This window comes from Copadichromis virginalis, linkage group LG7, assembly GCF_057382275.1.
Source record: "Copadichromis virginalis isolate Kocher_CV1m ecotype Utaka linkage group LG7, C_Virginalis_male_GT1.1, whole genome shotgun sequence".
Taxonomy (NCBI): Eukaryota; Metazoa; Chordata; class Actinopteri; order Cichliformes; family Cichlidae; genus Copadichromis; species Copadichromis virginalis.
The window spans coordinates 61033375-61052802 of NC_140624.1; the positions used below are offsets into that span (position 1 = coordinate 61033375).

Genomic DNA, 19428 nt, shown 5'->3' on the forward strand with positions numbered 1-19428 from the left:
CTGAAATTAATGAGAAACATCTGGATCTATCTCCAAAAAGCCTGAAAAATGTCGACAGGGCCATTTTAAAGGACCTTGGCAAAATACATAAGTGCAAGGAAAAAGATTTGATTTTTAGCCTGAGGGAACAGCTCGATAGTATTACTGTCCCAGTCTTCACCAAACACCTGTTAGCATTGCCGAAAAGAGTACTCAGTGTATCCAAAAACAGGGGTGAGTACAGGGAAGTTGTGGAAAACTTCACTAAAGATCTGGTAATACACGCTAGGGTGAACTAAACGAGACAACGAGCTGGCATTCGGCAACATTTGACTTCATTATACAGAGGCTGACCCAAAAGATCTGGAACCAAATTTTGTCCAGCAATTTTGAAATCTCCCCTCGAGAACACTGAAGAACTCAGCTTGACGGTACAAGCAACCCAATGATTGACGAAGTGATTTTCCAAACCTTCAAAAAACACGCCATAGTGAAGAGACGAAGTATCATCTCTTGGGCTTCTGCTTGTGATTTTGTGGCAAAACTCTTAAACTAGGTTAAAATATTCAATTCAATTGGGCAATCTAAATTTAGTTTCAAAAACCAAGAGTGGTTAAAAATGGCCACTCTTTTTCTCCTGTCTTCCTTCCCTCATTCCCAACTGGCCGCGGCAGATGGCCACCCCATCCCTGAGCCTGGTTCTGCTGGAGGTTTCCCCCTGTTAAAAGGGGTTTTTTCCTTCCCACTGTTGCCAAAGTGCTTGCTCATTGGGGGTTGGATTTTCTGTGCATTATTGCAAGGTCATGACCTTACAATAAAAAGCACTGTGAGGGAAGTGACAGGGTTTGGCACTGTTTCTTAATTTAAAATGTTCAATTACAACAGGACATTTTAAGTTAAGAAACAGTGCCACATCAAAAAATAAATAAATAAATTTAAAAAATGTTAAAAATAGAATGAAATAAAAATACATTTGTGTTTCGTTTCATTTGCTGTGAATTTGTTGAGAATGGAATATCAGTTTAGAATAGTGTGTCTCAATATAATGTGTCATAGCATCATCCTGCAGACTAATTTGAAATGGATGTAATAGTAATGTCATTCTGCATGTGTGTGCAAACTTTAGCAAAGTATAATCAATGTTTCAGGTTAGGTGGTTACATTTGTTTAAATATTCTACTTTCAGTGTTCCTGATGTTTGTTCTGTATGCATTGCTATTTATTAATCGTCTTGTGTTACATGGAAAAGTGTCTCAACTGTGCCAGAGTAATGCCTTGTTAGTCACATTTGGTTTTACCAGTAGGGGCTCCCATATGAAAAAGTGCATTTTTACAGCAATGGTGGACTAAATGTCCCTAAATAGATGTGGTCCTCCTCCGCATCTGAGTCTACAGTTTCTGAAAACTGTCTGCTCTCTTTATCTCTCTCTGCCTGTGGATCCCTCTGTGCCAGCCTCACTACACCTGTCCTCTAAGCTGGCTGCTAATAAATTAACACCTCCCCACATTGCACTACCTAAGGAGTTCTTAAGTACTTCATCACCAGAGTTGTTTCTTATTTACTTTTACTAAACTAAAAAATTTATCAGGCTTTAAGTTTAACTGGAACATGTTTCTTTTGTAGGATACCTAAGACACTACTTTCTGAACTCTCTGAACTCTCTGAAATCTCGCTCCAGTGGTATCACAAGACAGTAGTTGACCCAGAGTTGACTGCATGTGTCTGGCCTTCACTCTAACAGCTCCACTGCTATTCGTTCATTCAGCACATCTTAAATGGCAGTGTAAAATTTCCACCCACCCGGTTTTTACAGTTCTTTCTGCATTTCTTGCTTTCTTTCTTTTGGCTTATCTCTTTGTGTTGTTGTCATTTTCCATTTAGTGTCTGATGATTAAACAGAAAAAAACTACAGATATCTGTCAGTCTGTTTTCTGGTGTCATCTGTGGATGAGATATTAAAGAAAAGAGCAGTATACCTTAGTGGAGTAACAACAATTGTTGAAACATCCATAGAACAATCCCATTTCATTACGAAAGGCGATCTTCTATTTTTAACAGCATCCTGATTCAGATCAGTTGATCGCTTTTATCACAGTTCCATGTCATCACAGACATTGTGTTTCATGTGTGGCTTCAGTTGTGTGGTGAGCCTAAATTTGCACTGTGAAGTGACTGGGTTCTTGCTCAGTAGGTAGAGTGGCGGCCCCATGATCGGAAGGTCGGGGGTTCGATTCCCCTGAACAGCTACCCTGAGGTACCCCTGAGCAAGGTACCGTCCCCACACACTGCTCCCCGGGCGCCCAATGGCTGCCCACTGCTTCACTGAGTGAATGGGTTAAATGCAGAGAGGGATTTTCCCCACGGGGACCAATAAAGTACACTTTCTTTTTTTTTTTGACTGATTTTCTCCATTTTAATCTTGTAAATTCTACATTTTAAATCTTGGAATACTGCCCCCCATCTCCATCGCTGTATCTTTTCCCTTTCCCTAGAATGGCCCTAGTGTACTCAGTAGACACTTCCTTAGGTACACCTTGATGCTGCTGGTTTGGACTCCTTTGGCCCTCAGAACTTTTTCCCCCTTCTTTTTTTAAACAAGATTTTGGAAACATTCCTCAGAGTTTTTGTCCATATTGGCACAATAACATTGTGTAAACTGCATATCCATAGTGTGAATTTTCTCACTGTCATGTTTGAGGAACCAGGTTGAGATGATCTGAGCTTTGCAACACAGCACATTAACCTGTTGCAATCAGCTATCAGACATGTGGTCATAAAGGCACGGACATAGCCACAATACTCAGGTAGGGTGTGGATTTAAAGATTACCATTTGGTAACAAGAAACCCAAGACAATCCAACAATATTACACCATCACCAAAACTTGAACCGTTGCTACAGGTAGGATAAAACTATTTTTTCATGCTGTTTGTGCCCGATTGTGACCGCGCCATGTGAACTTCAAAACTGAAATTACACTCATCAGACCTGGCAAGGTTTTTCCAATTTTGGTGATTGCATGCAAATTGTAGCCTTATGATCTTCTGCTGCTGTAGTTCATCTATCTCAAAGTTTGATATATTGTGCATCCAGAGATGCTCTTCTGCAGAGACAGTTTTCCTCTGACCTCTAGCATTAACATTCGCTCACAATCCTAATCCTAATGCTGCTAACTGCTAAGCTAGCATTTGTATTTGTAACTAAAATCAAAGTTATTGATACAAAGCTGTGAGTTTTCTAAAAATTAACTCTTAAAAAACTGTCAAAAAGACAGACTAGACTTGTAGGAAGTCAAAGAGGCACCTGATTTATTAACTATGAGAGACAGAAAATAGAAAGAGAGAGCATGATGCCAACAATGACCTGAGAAAGACTGAGGCAATAAAAAAGAATAAGTATACAAGAGGGAGAAAAGTACAGTCAATCAGACAAACCTGACTGCTAGTCATTTCTATGAACGTAGAGCAACATTTATATTTAAACTTTATCAATATCTGTTCCTGTCCAGTCTTCTTGTTGTGTTTACGCCTTTCTTCCCTCATACCTGGTTATCTTCCTGCGTGTATGGCTACAGAGTTCAGTACAAGCAGGTTACACAAGAATTTACTAGTTGGATGTTTTAGTGTTGTGAGCATCTTCAACTTTCAGGGACACCGGGGACCTTGAATCTGTTATATGGTGATGAGATATTTCCCCAGCGATTTTGCAAAACTCTCATAAAAAGCCAATAAAAAATAGACACAGAAGCACTTACTGGCCATCAGCTGGACTGTAAAAGTTAGAACCAGGTGTCCCAGACGTGCACTATTCAACAGGGACCAAATAAAAACCCATACAATATCTGTGACACTTACCATGTAGATACAGTACCTCAGGACAAGAATAAAATTCCTGTAATATTCTCGTGATATGGAAACTAATAGCTTGCGTATGGTGGTCAATAATATCCTGAGAAGGAGTATGTTGTAGTTTATGATATTTTTATCTCCTGTGGTGTCAGTATAGTAGTCGCGCAATATTCCTTGAGGGAGTAATGTGCCTGTGGTAATCAATAGTGAGTTTACTATCACCTGATTGTACTGACAGCGTACAGTAGTGATCTCGGTCTGGATGCAGGGGGAGTTGCAGAAACAGAAAAATCCTACGACAAGGATCAAATCTGAAACAGGATGTCATCTTCTAGAGTTTCTCCTTTTGTCTCGCAGCACCGGACTGCTTCTATGCGCTCACTGGAAACTCTCACGGGCTCTTACTCATCCTCTGCAGAAACATGCGGCACATACTTTAAAGCTCTTCTTTCTCACAAACCTACACCCAAATGAGGGGGAACTATCATGGGGATATTAATGGAGACAGAGACACAGATGGAGTCAACTGAGCTTTTAATAGAGAATCTCCTCCTTCTCTGTAGGGATAAATAATACAGCAGTCAGCAAATTTAGACCTAATAGATGATATTGACCTTTGAAAGGGGAAAATAGTGTGAGTAACAGGACAGCACAAGTGGAAATGGAGAGAGAGAAAGATGTGGGTATGGAGCGCTGGGAGAGTAGCGATGGAGAGGAATACACACGAGTGTCAATAGAAGCAGGGCACTCAGACAAAGCATCTTGATCAGAGTGCGACAAAGCGGTGATCAATCACAAAGATGACGACGTAGCAGAGCGGGCTGCAGCGCTGGAGAGGCCCTGACCTCAGCTGCACTGCAGATAGAGCAGAGAGGCTGGATGGGCAGCAAGAGCCCTCAGAGGATCTCTTTCGTTGCTTTTATCTCTCTCTCTTTGTCTCATCCTTTTCTCCCTGTCCCTGCCTCATGGCTGCAGCGGGTCTTCTTCTCTCTCTCCTTATCTCCTTCTTTCCGTTTTGATTACTCTCTGCTGCTTCATTTTTCTACCCCCTCCCACCATTCCTTTCTTCCTATATTTCTGTCTGGTACCCACCATCTGTCATCCGTTGTCTTCCTCCGTCACCCCCACCCTTCTCCCCCACTCATTTTCACTCCCTCAATCCAATTCAGGGAGCTTTATTGGCATCATAAGATGAATTTTACTGTCTCTGCCTCTCTTTCTGGAACATTTGTCTTCCTATTACTAATTCTCTATTCTTTTAATGCTGCTCCACAAAACTCTGCTGCGCCCTGCACAAGCTGCACAAGCCTTGGTCAAGTGAGTCTACAACACTGAGTCCAGTATGCTCCATCACATCAATATCAAAGCCAAGGACCTGCGTTGTTTATTATACTGCTCGTGAATCAAGCAGGGTGAAACTGAACATTACTCATCCCAGTACAGTGGAGGCATGTAAAGAAAAAGTTATTCTAATAAAATGGCTTAAAAGTACTTTACAGTCTGAGGTAGCCTTGGAGTGACTTTTATGTTAGCAGTGACACCGTGTGGAAAAATCCTGTAAGAGCTTTACTTCACTGATGCAAAGCTCAGCATATCAGACTACAGCTGATATGCATTTTGTCCTGCAAACCTATATCTTTAAACACAACCAAAGCATATAATTAACCACATGAAATCTGTTTAAAACAAAAACATATGCATGCTTTCATTTAATTTTGTAGAAACTGCACGGCAGGGAGAGCTCCTCGACATATGGTTTAGTCCTGTATAAATTATGTTTTCAGAGTGGAGGCGAGTGAAGTGGCCTCAATTTTATTTGCATGCCTGCATTGAATTAAATGCATAAAAAATACCCCAAAGATCACCAGTGGTTCCCCAAAGTGCCTCAGTGGGATACCATCACATAAAGGAATAATAAAACTAACTATAATGTAAAATTTTCACTTGCTCCACATCATTTATATTTTTCTCAGATGTCTGCGGAAAGCTGCAGCAGCTGTAACATCACAGATTCTCTCAGATGTTGTGACTTGAGGCATGTCCATATCAAATGAGGGTCAGATACTAGTCATCCTATGTGGAACTCCTTTAGTTGGAAGCATAACTTCTAAACTTTCTTGTACTGTTTCAAGACAAAAAAAAAAAGTCATAGGGACTTCTTTCTGTATCCAGGAAGTGACGGTGAGGACTTAACGGGGTCGAAACAAGCCGAGGGAGGTCGTCCGATTTTACAGAGGAAAAAAAAGAAAAAAAGGGGGAGAAAAAAAAGTTGGGTGGAAGCGGAGAGATGTGTACAGTTAGACACAAACAGGTAAAGTGCACAGGAAGCAAAATGATATAGCTTTCAAAATAAGAGTAGACCAAGAACAATCTTCTTGAAATGTCAACATGCAACTATTGTTAGAAGATCATGACCGAGAGCTCAATAGAGCTTTTAGTTCCTAATGACCACAGCCACACACACTATGCGTTACTTTTTCATATTTGTTTGGCATCCGTTTGTGATCATTTTGTGTCACCGAGTGTGTCTTTGTACTCATTTGGTACCATTGGGTGATCATCATGCAGCTTTCTGTGGTTGCTTACAATCAGTTTATGGTGATTTTGTGTCTCTCTATAATTGTTTTGCATCTTTGAGTTAATTTAGTGCATCTTTACAGTCATTACGTGTCACTTGTGATCATTTTTATGTTTCTTAAGTAGGAATACACTAAACGATTAGATCACGATCAGTGGCAACAAGCCAATCTAAGGGGGCAATCTATTCAATTTTGTGTGTTTGCTGAACCATGCCACCAGCACTGTAGCATGGAGAAAGGTAGCTGCCAAAGGTCTTTTTAGTCCTATGGCAAACTGAGGTGATTCTGTAAACTCTTTATTATTTCACTCCTCTTGTCTTATCTGTTCCACTCTGTGTCTGAGGAGGAACAAGGGCAAATCAGCATCACCATAAAAGTCAGCAAAGCACAGCAAAGACTTTTACACTGCGCTGAAATGAGACTATAGTGCAAATGTATGAGCTGACTTTTACATTTAATTCATCTTTGTGTTTGAATTTTTAAACACAGATCTACTAAATTTTAATTCCTGGTTGTATTTACAAAGTTAGGAAAGCAATTTGAAAGTCGAGCTTGATGTTCCTTTATATATATATATATAAAGATGTATTTTCAACATTTACTTCAACGTAAGGAATATAGTTTTCTATAGTATAGTTTTCTAATTTTACACTTATTTTGTATGGGTACTTGGTATCTGCAGATACTAGATTTCAAAAGTATCTATATTTTAATGCAGAAATTAGAATCACCTTACACTTTCTACACAAGGAATTGTTTTCTTTGCTCTCAATGCACTTAACAGAATAGACGGACAATAAGAAGAACACAGTGCAGACATGAAGACAGTATATTTCCAGATTTATATGTGTAGAGCTGCATATTTATAAAAATGAATAATGAGTGGATGGCTGGATACTAGTCTTTTATTTAACTATAATCTGCTTTATTTTGAAAGTCTAGGCCGGAACGCCGGCGCCTCTTGACGCTTCTCTGTGGGTGTGGGAAGGTGGTCCTGGTTGAAAAACACCGTCCAGAAAAGCAACCGACGGGATGACTTTGAGTGTTCTTGTACACTTCTTTAACATTTTGTAACACCATGAAAACAAATTAGCAAACTCTAAAAGTGACAAAGTGTCGCCAAGAAAGGCCGTGATGGATTTGAGTTGTTTGTCCTCGGGAGTAAAGTTGGGAAACTACGAGGTGAAAATGGAGAGCCCAGCTGAGTGAGAGTGGGGTGAGGAGGCTGGATTTGGCAAAAGTTGGGAGTCCTGCCTTGCTGCTAGCAGGCTAGTTAGCGTACTTAGACACTTCGCTATCTCGGGTAAGTCGAGAGGTGAGATTCAGAGTCACTCTTACGCTTTTAATGTCTGGGTTCTTAGTGAAAACTTTTAGAGACTACCCTAATGTTACTAAAGGTTGGGGAAAATCAGGTAAAGTGGGTTTTATCATAAAAAAATAAACACGAAAAAGGCCTTCACTTAAAAAAAAAAAAAAAAAGAAAAATCTCGAAGTTAAGTGTAGTTTTGCTTTAGGTTTCTTAAGTAAATGTACCCATTTTCAGTTTTATTAGTTTCAGCCTGTAACATACTCCTTAGTTCTTGTTTTGTGGTAGGTTGCTAAACATTTTGTACAAACAAAAAATAAAAATAAAGTATATCGACCAGCCTTCCAGCTCAGATATGTGACCATCTGTGTTGGTGCTCTCTTTTCATAATGGCAAAGCCTGTCACATGTCGTCTTAGTCATTCCAAAACATGTATTAATAGCTTTGATCATATATTTCTGCTGGGAGTCTGACAGTATGGCCTCATCACACAACTTCCATATAAAAGTATACTTAATTTTAATAGTGTTAAAATGAGTGACCAAAAAGCATGTATGTTAAAAGATGCCTGCTGTCATATCTGCATTTGATAAACACACAAACTTGTATTCATATTTTATTTTGTGCTTAATTTTTTCTTTGCATTTCACAGCCTCCCTTCACTGTTCTTCAGCTTGTGATTCTCCAGGGGAGTTGCTTCATGTGTGGCTAGACCGCTGCTGACATTGCAGCTTTTCCCAATGGATCATAGCGTAGTTGATGGTGGTCTTATTTTCCCTGGAAGTTTTGAATGAGTCCTGAGGACAACTTTGCATTTCCCCCCTAAAGGCAGCTCCGGTTAAGCCTGCTTTAGAGAAGCTGGATAACGCTCAGGCTAACGGCTCCCTTTCGGATCAAACTTTTTTCTTCTTTTTTTTTTTTGCCGTGAGCATCCACACCGGCTGTATCCATTCCATTTTCTCTGTACATTATCCTATCTGAGATGCATCCTTGATAACATCTGACTGTGTGGCCCTGCTACAGGCCTACCGAAGCACACTGAAGACAACTAGTACCAGAGATTTGCGTAAACTGCAGGCCCATTCAAGATGTATTCATGAGCACTTGGGAGTTGTTAAACCAGACTCAATCGCATTCATGTACTGTAACTGCTGATACCAGCTCACTGGTACTTGAGTGGATGTAATCCACTTTATTCATGAACCCTCAAGCTGAGTCTGGGTGCAGCCTGGATGTTGCTGTTAAATCGGCTGTGGCGGTGATGAGGCAGGGCTCCTGGTGGCCTGTGTGGCTGACTGGGCAGTGGCCCAAGGTGATGTGATGGGGTGCCGGAACAGTAAGGTCCTCCCTGAGCCTCCAGAGGATGTTAAGTTGGACCTGGTCAAAAAGGTCAGTAAAGATGCTGTAACTGTTAACGGTATGGTTATGGCTTATGTAATCATGCATATCAACAGCTTCACTGTCCAGATACAGTGACATGGTGGAGCTGTCCGAAATGGCTTAAAGTCACTTTGGAGGCAATTTGTTTGGTTAAAAAGGAAAATAACATATGCGGCTTTTGAATGATGTGAATATTTCATCATCATCCACAGGAGGGAAAACAATACAAAGTCAAAGTGCTTTCATAGGTACATTTATTTCAACATGAAATTTTGCTTTTAAAAGATCTAGATTACAACACAACTATGATTAAACAATGTCTCTTCATATAATATTTTTTTAGTCCTAAGTATTTGAGGGGAATCTGTTAGAAAACTAATCTGGTAGTCTTTTGACTTAATATTAATTTGTGTTTTTAAAAGTAAAACTAAAAAATTTATATATCTAATCTTTTTGAATGTGGCTAATGGGTAAATGGATTTAGTCCCTCTCTACTCAAAATTTACAATTGGGTCTCATTCATACATAACTTTTGTCTGTGGCACACTGTGGATGTATCAGGAAAACTCGGGGATCTTGCTCGAGGATGCCTCTCTCATGTGGACAAGAGAGAGTCAGGGATCAATGCAACAACCTTCTGATTGGCAGACAACCTGATCTATCACCTCAGCCGCAGTTCTTTTGTTACTTTACACTGAACATATTTGGTTTTGAGACTGATTAGTGGGTGCAACAAAACATTTTATTGGTCTTTTTATTTACCAACTGAAAAAAAAAATTGATTTATTCAGAAATGCTGTAAAATATCTATTGCTCCTACTTACTACACAAAGCTGCAGTGTGGAGACTGGCTGCTTTGAACACATCTAATCTGTAACTGTAGACATTGTATAGACAAAGAATATAAGTATAATTTAGTATGGTATTTTTTTAGTTGATTTCTTTCTTTCATTGATCTTCTGTGTATTTTGATGAACTGTGCTGTGTATTTTTCAGGTTGATCCTCAACCTCAGACAGATATCTATAAGCACTTCATACGAGGGGATGGCTCTGGAAGCAAGATGGGTGTGGCTGGTGGCGGAGCAGGTGACAAAGCAGAGATCACCTCCCCACATCAAGCCCAGTCTCACACTGCCACTCCCACCGCTTCAGCTCACCTCCCTAAGGACCTGTCCGAATTGCCGGATCCTCAGCGAAGGAAAGTGGCGAAATACAGAGCTAAGTTTGATCCCCGGGTTACAGCCAAGTACGAGATCAAAGCTTTGATAGGCCGGGGAAGCTTTAGCCGTGTGGTCCGCGTGGAGCACAAGAGCACCCGACAGCCATACGCAATCAAAATGATCGAGACCCGGTACCGTGAGGGGAGGGAGGTGTGCGAGTCAGAGCTGTGTGTTCTGCGTCGTGTTCGTCATACTAATATAATCCAACTCATGGAGGTCTTCGAGACAGCTGAGCGTGTCTACATGGTCATGGAGCTGGCCACTGGAGGAGAACTTTTCGATCGGATCATTGCACGCGGCTCCTTCACAGAGCGGGACGCCACACGGGTGTTGCAGATGGTGCTGGATGGCGTCAAGTATCTCCACACTTTGGGGATCACTCACCGAGACTTGAAGCCTGAGAACCTGCTCTACTACCACCCGGGACCTGATTCCAAGATCATCATCACTGATTTTGGTTTGGCCAGTAGTAGGAAAAAGGGAGGCGAGTGTTTGATGAAGACCACCTGCGGCACACCGGAGTACATAGCGCCTGAAATCCTAGTGAGGAAGCCGTACACAAACGCTGTGGACATGTGGGCGCTTGGGGTGATTTCCTACATCCTGATGAGTGGAACCATGCCCTTCGAGGACGACAATCGCATGAGGCTCTACCGGCAGATCCTCAAAGGGAAATACAGCTTTTCTGGAGAGGTGAGGAGTTAAATCTGTTGCTCACTTTTCCCTTACACCAGCACACTTCGGTCGTATTAGGAATGCATTCCTCAGACTGCAGGGGGCTTTGTCAACAGATTTCCAGGAAGTTAAGCTTGTGAGGTGAAACGGTTGTAACCCAGATACATACACTGTGTCTTTTTTTGGACTTCAAATCCTTCACAATTCTCCACTTTTTATGTGTCATTTCACGTAAACTGGTACCTTGTACACTGGAGCACTCTCAGTAATTTGTCTTTTCTAAATCAATTCAGAAGAATGCTGAGTAGTCCATTCCTTTGTTTCACAGTGTGGGATGTTAATGTTACCAAAGGGGCCCGTGGTTAATGTTTGCCCCACATACAACCACTCCAGCGTGAATAATCGCTGAGTAGTTTTGTAATATTTAATGAGAAGCAGTTGAATCATCTGAGTTTTCTGGGGATTTGGCCAGATTTTTAACTTCTCAAATATCTGACAGCTAAGATAAGGCCAGATCAGGGATGTTTAATAATTGAAAACACTTCCAAGGAGCCAGTATTTTGCTTCAGCACAGACTCTGGCTGAACCAGCTGTGCTGCATACAGAGTTTTCCTTGAAATAAGTAAATAGAGCTTTTCACTAGAACCGACCTTTACACATTTTGAGGATAAGTTTGTACTTTATAAACAGTTCAGAAGACCTCGAGAGTAACGAGAAGAATATCTCTGGACATTCACAACATTTCTTTGGCAAAAACAACAAACAGCAGAAGCTACTTTCTCGGGACATTTCTGGGACAAATTATAAACAGTGTTTATAAAATTTCCAAACAGCTGTCTCTATACGTCCAAAAGATACAGAGCAACATTTTTCATTGATCTACCATTACTCAAAGATGTAGCTGAGGTTATAGCGTCTGTGCTCATTAGCTAGTTGCTGTCCATGGCCAGTTAAGGAGTGCATGGTGGGCTTATAAGATTTTTTTTTTCTCATAAAAACAGCTGCCTGCTGTAGGCAAATCTTAGTGCTATGAAAGTAAATCACATTTCACACGTCATTTCAGCCTTTTTACAATTTTTTCATTGTAAAAATATTCATTTTGCTGTTTTATAGTTTTCTTCTTCATAAAGGTGTTTTCATTCAATGTTTGTTCACCATAAAATATTGTGTGCATGTTTTAAAGCATATTGTTGAACAGTTTCAGTTTTCAAAAGACTAAGTTGAATCTAATGCCTATCCGTGTTTGCTAGCTTGCAGTGTTTTGTGGTGCATTACTGCACTACAATTTGCAGGAACATTTGTTGGCTAATGATCGTAACCCATCCTTTAGTAGCCTGTGAATGTCTACTAGTGGTCAAACCATTCACAAGGTTTGAACTGCTTCCATATGAGTGCAGAGCATTGCCCTCAAAAGAGCTAAATACTTAGACTTAGAGACTTAGAGCTTTTTATTGTCATTGTGCAGTTTCTTGCACAGCGAAATTGGGTAGCTGAACCACAAAGGTGCTAAAGTAAGAAGAAGAGAAACCAATATACAACGAAGGCGGAAAATAAATAAATAATTAAGTAAATAGAAAGCTATACCAAATGGGCAGTACTTTTGCAAGATACCAAATCAGACTAATGAGCCTCACTTATGTGAATTCGTCAGGGTTTGCCAGTAATGCCAGTCAGAGACCTTCTGTACGTGTGGTCACGTCAATGTTTTTGAGAAATCCCAAAGCTGTTCTTGAAGAAAAGCTTGTCCTGATTGGAGGAGCTGCGGTAGAGCAGGCTTGAATGTGCTTCCCTTGGGGACGTTGGTCTTTACAGCTGTGATAAATAATATTCACATTTACAGCTCCATTCCAGGATATAACACAGCCCAGTCATTGTTATAGGGTGGGGGAGAATTGTATTGAGGTGGGTTATATGTATATATGTCATGTATTTTTAGCCAGCACTGGTGATAGTTGTCTGCTGGGAGACTGAAAACACAGCTAGTTGCCAAGCAGGACATTATGTAAAGTGTGTGTGTGAGAAGAGGCATGCAGGATGGATGTTCCCAATTCCTGTCTAAGTAGAAATAGTTTAACTCATCACCAGGAACTTACAGTAAAAAGAGTCCATGTCAGAGTTAACGTTAAAAAAGGCTTTTACCGAGAGTAAATGGCTTTAACTTTTAACATCTTGAGAACAGCCACTCAAAATGTATGCATTGGGCAATTTTAATTTGCTTAATAAAATAACTTAATTAACTTATTGTAGATGCTTTACTAGTACTGCTCATTGCTGCTTTGTGTTTCTGCTGCCATCTTGTGTCCACTGGGAAAAACCCTGCCAACATTTCTCAAGATTAATGCTATAGCTACTCATTTCATGCTCTTTGAACACAAAGTTTTTGCTTTGCAACTTTTGTTGGGGGACCGAAAGTGGCTTCCAATGAAAGTGTTCTCCATATATTGTTGGCGTAAATATTTTGCACATCAGTAAGCTTTTTCTGTTGGACAACCACCGATTTGTATTTCAGAGAAAATTTGTTGGTTTTATCAGATGTGCAAAGCTTTTACAAGCCTTCTGTATATACTGTTATGTTAAGGAGATGCATGGAAAGTGAAATGTTTTTGCTTCAGTCTGCTTCGACTCTTATCATTAGTTTCAGCTAGTTGTACCTAATATACAATGAACCTCTTCTATAAAGTATATAAAGAAATTTGGTAAAATTCAACCAGTTGGTTTTATTTCAGTCTTTCTCCCTTGCCTGTCTTCCCTCTGCAGCCATGGCCCAGTGTGTCCAACCTTGCCAAAGACTTTGTAGAGCGTGTTCTGACAGTGGATCCCAGTGAGCGACTTACCGCCGGTCAGGCCCTCAAGCACCCCTGGATCGTCAGCATGGCAGCCTCGTCGTCCATGAAGAACCTGCAGCGTTGCATATCTCACAACCTCCTGAAGCGTGCGTCCTCACGCTGCCACAGCACCAAGTCATCCCAGTCCACGCGCTCCAGCCGCTCAACCAAATCCAACAAGGCTCGGCGGGTGAGAGAGAAGGAGCTGCGAGAGCTGAACCGGCGCTATCAGCAGCAGTACGATGGCTGAAGCAAGGCCCAACAGCCAGCGACTGTAGCGGACCTTCTTTCTTCTTTTTTTTTTTTTTTCCTTTAAACAACACAGCAATGACTGAAGCTTTGAGTTGCTGCCAGTGTTTGGGGGGCAAAAGTGTCTTGAAGTCCCACATTTCTGCCTTAAAACAAGGATAATGACTTGACTAAATCCATGACTCTAAAATGACAAAGCTGAAAAGTAACTGAGACTGTAGAACAAGTCAGAAAGATGACAAAATCATTCAACGTCTATGGCAGTGTGTTGCAACTGCTCCATCCACTCTTTCACATTTACTTTTAGCAGGATGGTGCCTTTCACTTTCCTTGTGTTCTCCCGTTCCCTGTGTCGCTACATATTTATTTATTATTGTTGACATGATTATTAGTCTCCATTCAAATGGTCACTGGATAATGACCTTCCACAAGGATCTGTTGAACAGAGTTCTGGATACTGACATTACTAAGAGGAAAGAGATTCTTCAGAAGAGGAGGGAAACACATTCCTCTCACTCATTTCTGATTGCTGTGAATTTATTATTGTGCTAATTGTATAGACTTTGATTTGAGATGTGGTTAATCATATCGAGCTGCAACATAATCACACCGTTTTAGGCCAAAATGATTTAGTCAGTCCAAAGCTTAGCTACTCTTGCCATTATTGTTAAGATCCTAAAACTATCAAAAGATTGTGAAGCTCTTTTTTTTTTTTTTTTTTTTTTTTTTTTGCGTCGCTGTTAAATCTTAGTTGTGTTAGGCAATAATAGATTATTGCCTAACGCAGCCTGTGTCATTTTGATTTGACATTGCTCGTAAAGTACCAGCGATGAGCCTTTCCTTGTTGTACAGCAGGGATTTGTCTTAATAATGGAAAATGGCCATTGAGTTTTCTTGATCACCGGCACGTGAATCTTAGTCACAGATACACAGGCTGCTTTGGGTTTCCATGAGCTTTTCATACTGTCTTTAGAAATGTAGCCTAGCTTTAAAATAATTGTGTAAGATTTATTATGAATTGATTATTTTCACCGAGTAATTTCCAGGTGTTATGACACTCTACCATTAGCTTATTGAGCTAGCCAAGTGACAGAAATGGCATTGCCCTGCTGTGAAAGAGCTTAACAAAGCTATGGTAAAATAATTTAAAAAATATTCTTGGAAGCATGGTAAATTTAAATTAGATTCCACAAAAGTGCCACACATTGCAAATTGTTATGATAACAGTAGAGTGACCAAGTAACTTTAGATAGGTTAGCGTTTTTGGAGCTTGCCTGTTCTTTCAAAACTGAGTAAATGCTAATTCTGAAACTCTAATATCTTTATGTAAGCATATTTAAATAAAACAAGTAGGAAATCAGATATCAAGAAATCATTTTCTCCAAAAACTTAATTTCTATTGTTGGTATTATATATGTTGTAACTGTAACATATTTTTTAAGGTGTAAGTCAGTTTAGTAAGTGTGTAGTTTGTTTCCTAAATCTTAAGAAGCACTCTATTTACAAACTTCATACATTTATTCCACTACATTTAAGTTTTGATGCAGCCTTGTCTTAAAGTCCCACCAACTTTGTCCCAAAATGTTACTCAGAACAGGAGACATATTACAGAGTATGCTTTAGAAAAATATGGAAGGAAAATGATGAAGATAAACAGACAACTGATGCTAAGCAACTGATATCTAATGTTGGGCTTGCTCTAATTGGCTTGGAGAAAATCATTTGAAAAACCCACATATAGTCATGGAGTTTGTGGAGATTAAAGGGATTGTGTTTTGGTTTTTCGTAATGTATTTAGCTTTCAGTGGATGTAAACACTCTAAAATGAAGGAGATAAAGAGTGCAGCCATGCAGCTATACAGTTTAATGCACAAGGCTTTTTTTATACAGAGACATTTTCAACTTAAGTTATAAAACATTCAAACAGCTCGCTACAAGAACTCTAGTTGATCAGATCTGCAGTAGGAGCTGCAAAGAAACTGTAGTTGTTAGTTTTTTCTGATGTTTACGGTCTAAACCATTTCCACTAAACTTATGAATATTTAGCATCGTTGCGCAATGAAGTATTGTGACCAGTGCACAAATCAGAGCTATGCTGATGAAATATCAATACCTTTAAATGAAAAAGTGATTTTTTTTAATTTTTTTTTTAAACTTTGTTGATGAAGATGGTTAAAGTGATGACTATTCCCAAGTTGATAGGGAAAAAGAATCCCAGAAGTATTACAACCAAAAGTCTCACAAATGAGATTGAAATTGTTTGTCCTTTTTGCTGTTTTTCTTTCTGGCAAAGCACTTAATGTACAGTACTGAACTGAGATTCATGATTTTCTAGTTTGTTTGTTTTTTTGTTATTTTTGTTTTTTCAGAAGGAAATTTAATGGTACTTTGCCGTCTTTCCGTCTTTGCTTTTTGAGGATTTTGCTGTGATCTTTCCTAGAGTTTAAAAGTGTGCTGTTGTGAACTTTTTAATATGTACTGGAAACCTGATCGAGCCATGTCCGCTGACCTCAGTTTTTCCTTTGCTTTTTGTCTTTTGGCTTTCACTTTTGTTCCGTGAGGCTTTGTCATCTCTCTGATGCAACTGTTTCCGTCGTCTTTGATCATTTTTAGTCTCTTCCTTTGTCCTACTGCTGTTTTTCTTAGTATTCCTGTACAGGTAAAATGCTTATTTTTATTTTTTATATATATATATATATCTATATAGATATATAGATATCTATATCTCAATTAAATAGAAACTGTAAAGCGAAACTCTAATTTTCACCCTGTGCGCCCAAAAATGTTGTATTGATATCAAATGCACAGTCTGCAGGCTTTAAAGAATTTGTGTTCTTTACTGAGATATCAGCTGTAGCCGTGTTAAAAGAATGCTTTGAGTGACCTCTTGAATGATTTTTCTTTCCAACCTACAGTATTGAGTGTGTTCATTTGGTCAAAAGTGAATCAACAGTTAAAGTAAAAAAAATAAGAATTATAGCTACAGATTATGCATTTGGACTCAAAAGGGATTTCTGTAGTTGAATTAGTCATTACTGAGTGGCTGTTGTGTGTCATGTTCAGCACATTTGTAAAAAAATGTTTCCTTTCATGTTTTTATATATGTTTCATTTTATGCCAATGCTGTCTTTCTAAATGAAGTAGCCAACTCAGCACTGTTACATGAAAACAGTTCATCTTGTGTTATTGTGTCAAAATAAATGATAAACTTTGATTCCTCTGCCATTAACTTTTTAATTTTTTTTTTTTTTTTCTTTAACTCATGAGTTGTGTGTGCCAATAAAGCACCGAAACCTGACTTGCTGCTTCTTTGCACTTTCCATATTTGCAGATGGGTCAAATGTTTGTTTGTTCAAATATATTGAGAAATCCAACTATTTCCAGGGGCTTCCCAAAGATGTACCTTTGTTAGACGGCCAAACAAGATGAATAATGTAACACTACTTGCAAGTGAAAGAGGCAAAGCACTTTTAGACATGTGCCATTTAAAGAAACAAATGTTACTGTTGCACTCAAATAAATTCTTGCTCAAAGCTAAATACTAAAGTACTAAAATACTTTTAACACAAGCAGGAAGGCACAGTGGAAATGTACTAATACTAACTAGAGAAAATTGGAAAAACAGTGGGTAGTCTATTCTTCAAGCTTGGGTCCTCTACCAGAGGCCTGGGAGCTTGAGGATCCTGTGCAACATCTTTGCTGTTCCTAGGACTGCGCTCTTCTGGACAGAGATCTCAGATGTTGTTCCCAGGATCTGCTGAACCTACTTGCACTTAGTGCTCAGATTACCACCGGGACCACTGTTACCTTCACCCTCCACATCTTCTTGAGCTCTTCTCTGAGCCCTTGGTACTTCTTGAGCTCCAAATGTTCCTTCTTCCTGATGTTGCTGTCATTCGGTATTGCTACGTCTATGACTATGGGAATCTTCCTCTGCATGTCCACCACTACTATGCCTGGTTGGTTAGCCATTACCATTTTGTCCGTATGTATCTGTAAGTCCCACAGGATCTTTAGCTCGGTCATTCTTGACCACCCTAGGGGGCGTCTCCCATTTTGACCTTGGGACTTCCAGGCCATAATCGGCACAGATCTTTCTATATACTACGCCGGCCACTTGGTTATGGTGTTCCATGTATGCCTTGCCTGCTAGCATCTTGCACCCTTCTGTTATGTGCTGGATTGTCTCAGGAGCATCTTTACACAGCCTGCACCTGGGGTCTTGCCTGGTGTGATAGACCCCAGCCTCTGTTTATCTTGTGTTTAGAACTTGTTCCTGTGCTGCCATAATTAGTGCTATCTTTCAGCCCAGGCTTGTCCAGCCAGATTTCTGGATGTCAACTACCTCCTCTATTTGCCGGTGGTACATACCATGCAGGGGTCTGTCCTTCCATGATGGTTCCTTCTCTTGCTCCTCTTTCTTGGGTTTCTGCTGCCTGAGGTATTCACTAAGCACTCGGTCAGTTGTGGGCATTTTCCAGATGTCTCGTCCTGGACTTTGGTACTGACACTCACTAGTCCCAGGCATCCTTCCTTCCATTTAGCGTATAGTGTCAGGGTGCTGGACTTGGAGTGAAACCCTCCGTGCATGGTCAGGAGCTTCCTTGTGTTAAAGTCAGTGGGTTCCATCTCCTCCTTCGGCCAGTTTATTATCCCAGCAGGGTACCTGATCTAGTTGCTCTTCGTGGTTCCCATTTGCACGTGGGATTCCCAGGTACTTGTAGCCATCCTCAATGTCTGCAATGATGCCTCTGGTAGCACGATCCCCTCAGTTCAGACAGTCTTCCCCTCTTTGTTACCATCCACCTACTTCTCCAGTCTGAATGACATTCATTCCCGGATATTCTGGTGGTGTGAATCAGTGAATTGATACCTCATTCATTCCTGGCATACAGCTTGATGTCATCCGTGTAGAGGAGGTGGCTGGTGATTGCTTCATTCTGTAGTCGGTAGCCAGTCTTGTCAATGGGGATAGAGCATCTCCTTAGTAGATCCAGCAATTGATATATACAATTAAAAACAATGAAAACAGTACATTTTAAATGTCTAAATATTTTCAAGAGTGCTCACAAAGCATCAACATAACCAACTAAATAAAATCCTAACTTAAGAATAAATACAGCAGTTTATTCACAGAAAGGTGAGGGAAATAAGCGTATTAGAGCATGTACTGATACAGCACCATGCTGCTACATTATCTGCCCTATTTACTATTGTTTTTCGATGGTGAACAACTCCCACTGCTGGCAAAAACGCAGCATGGCCGGGAAGAATGGACTAAAGCGAGGCCCTTTGGGTTGCCAGGTTTGATATTAAAAAGTGCCGCATATCATGATACAGGATGCAGGAAAGAATGCACTTTCGAT

The 19428-nt window shown here is 40.1% G+C and overlaps 1 protein-coding gene across 1 annotated transcript; it reads left to right on the forward strand.

Annotated features, from left to right (window-relative positions):
* The first annotated feature begins 7392 nt into the window (after positions 1–7392).
* pskh1 (protein serine kinase H1) lies at positions 7393–14780 on the forward strand. The gene is made up of 4 exons (XM_085464581.1): positions 7393–7709; positions 8365–9101; positions 10089–11006; positions 13746–14780. The coding sequence occupies exons 2-4, from the start codon at positions 9033–9035 to the stop codon at positions 14061–14063; spliced, it is 1305 nt and encodes a 434-aa protein (XP_085320707.1). The 5' UTR covers positions 7393–7709; positions 8365–9032; the 3' UTR covers positions 14064–14780.
* Positions 14781–19428: the final 4648 nt, after the last annotated feature.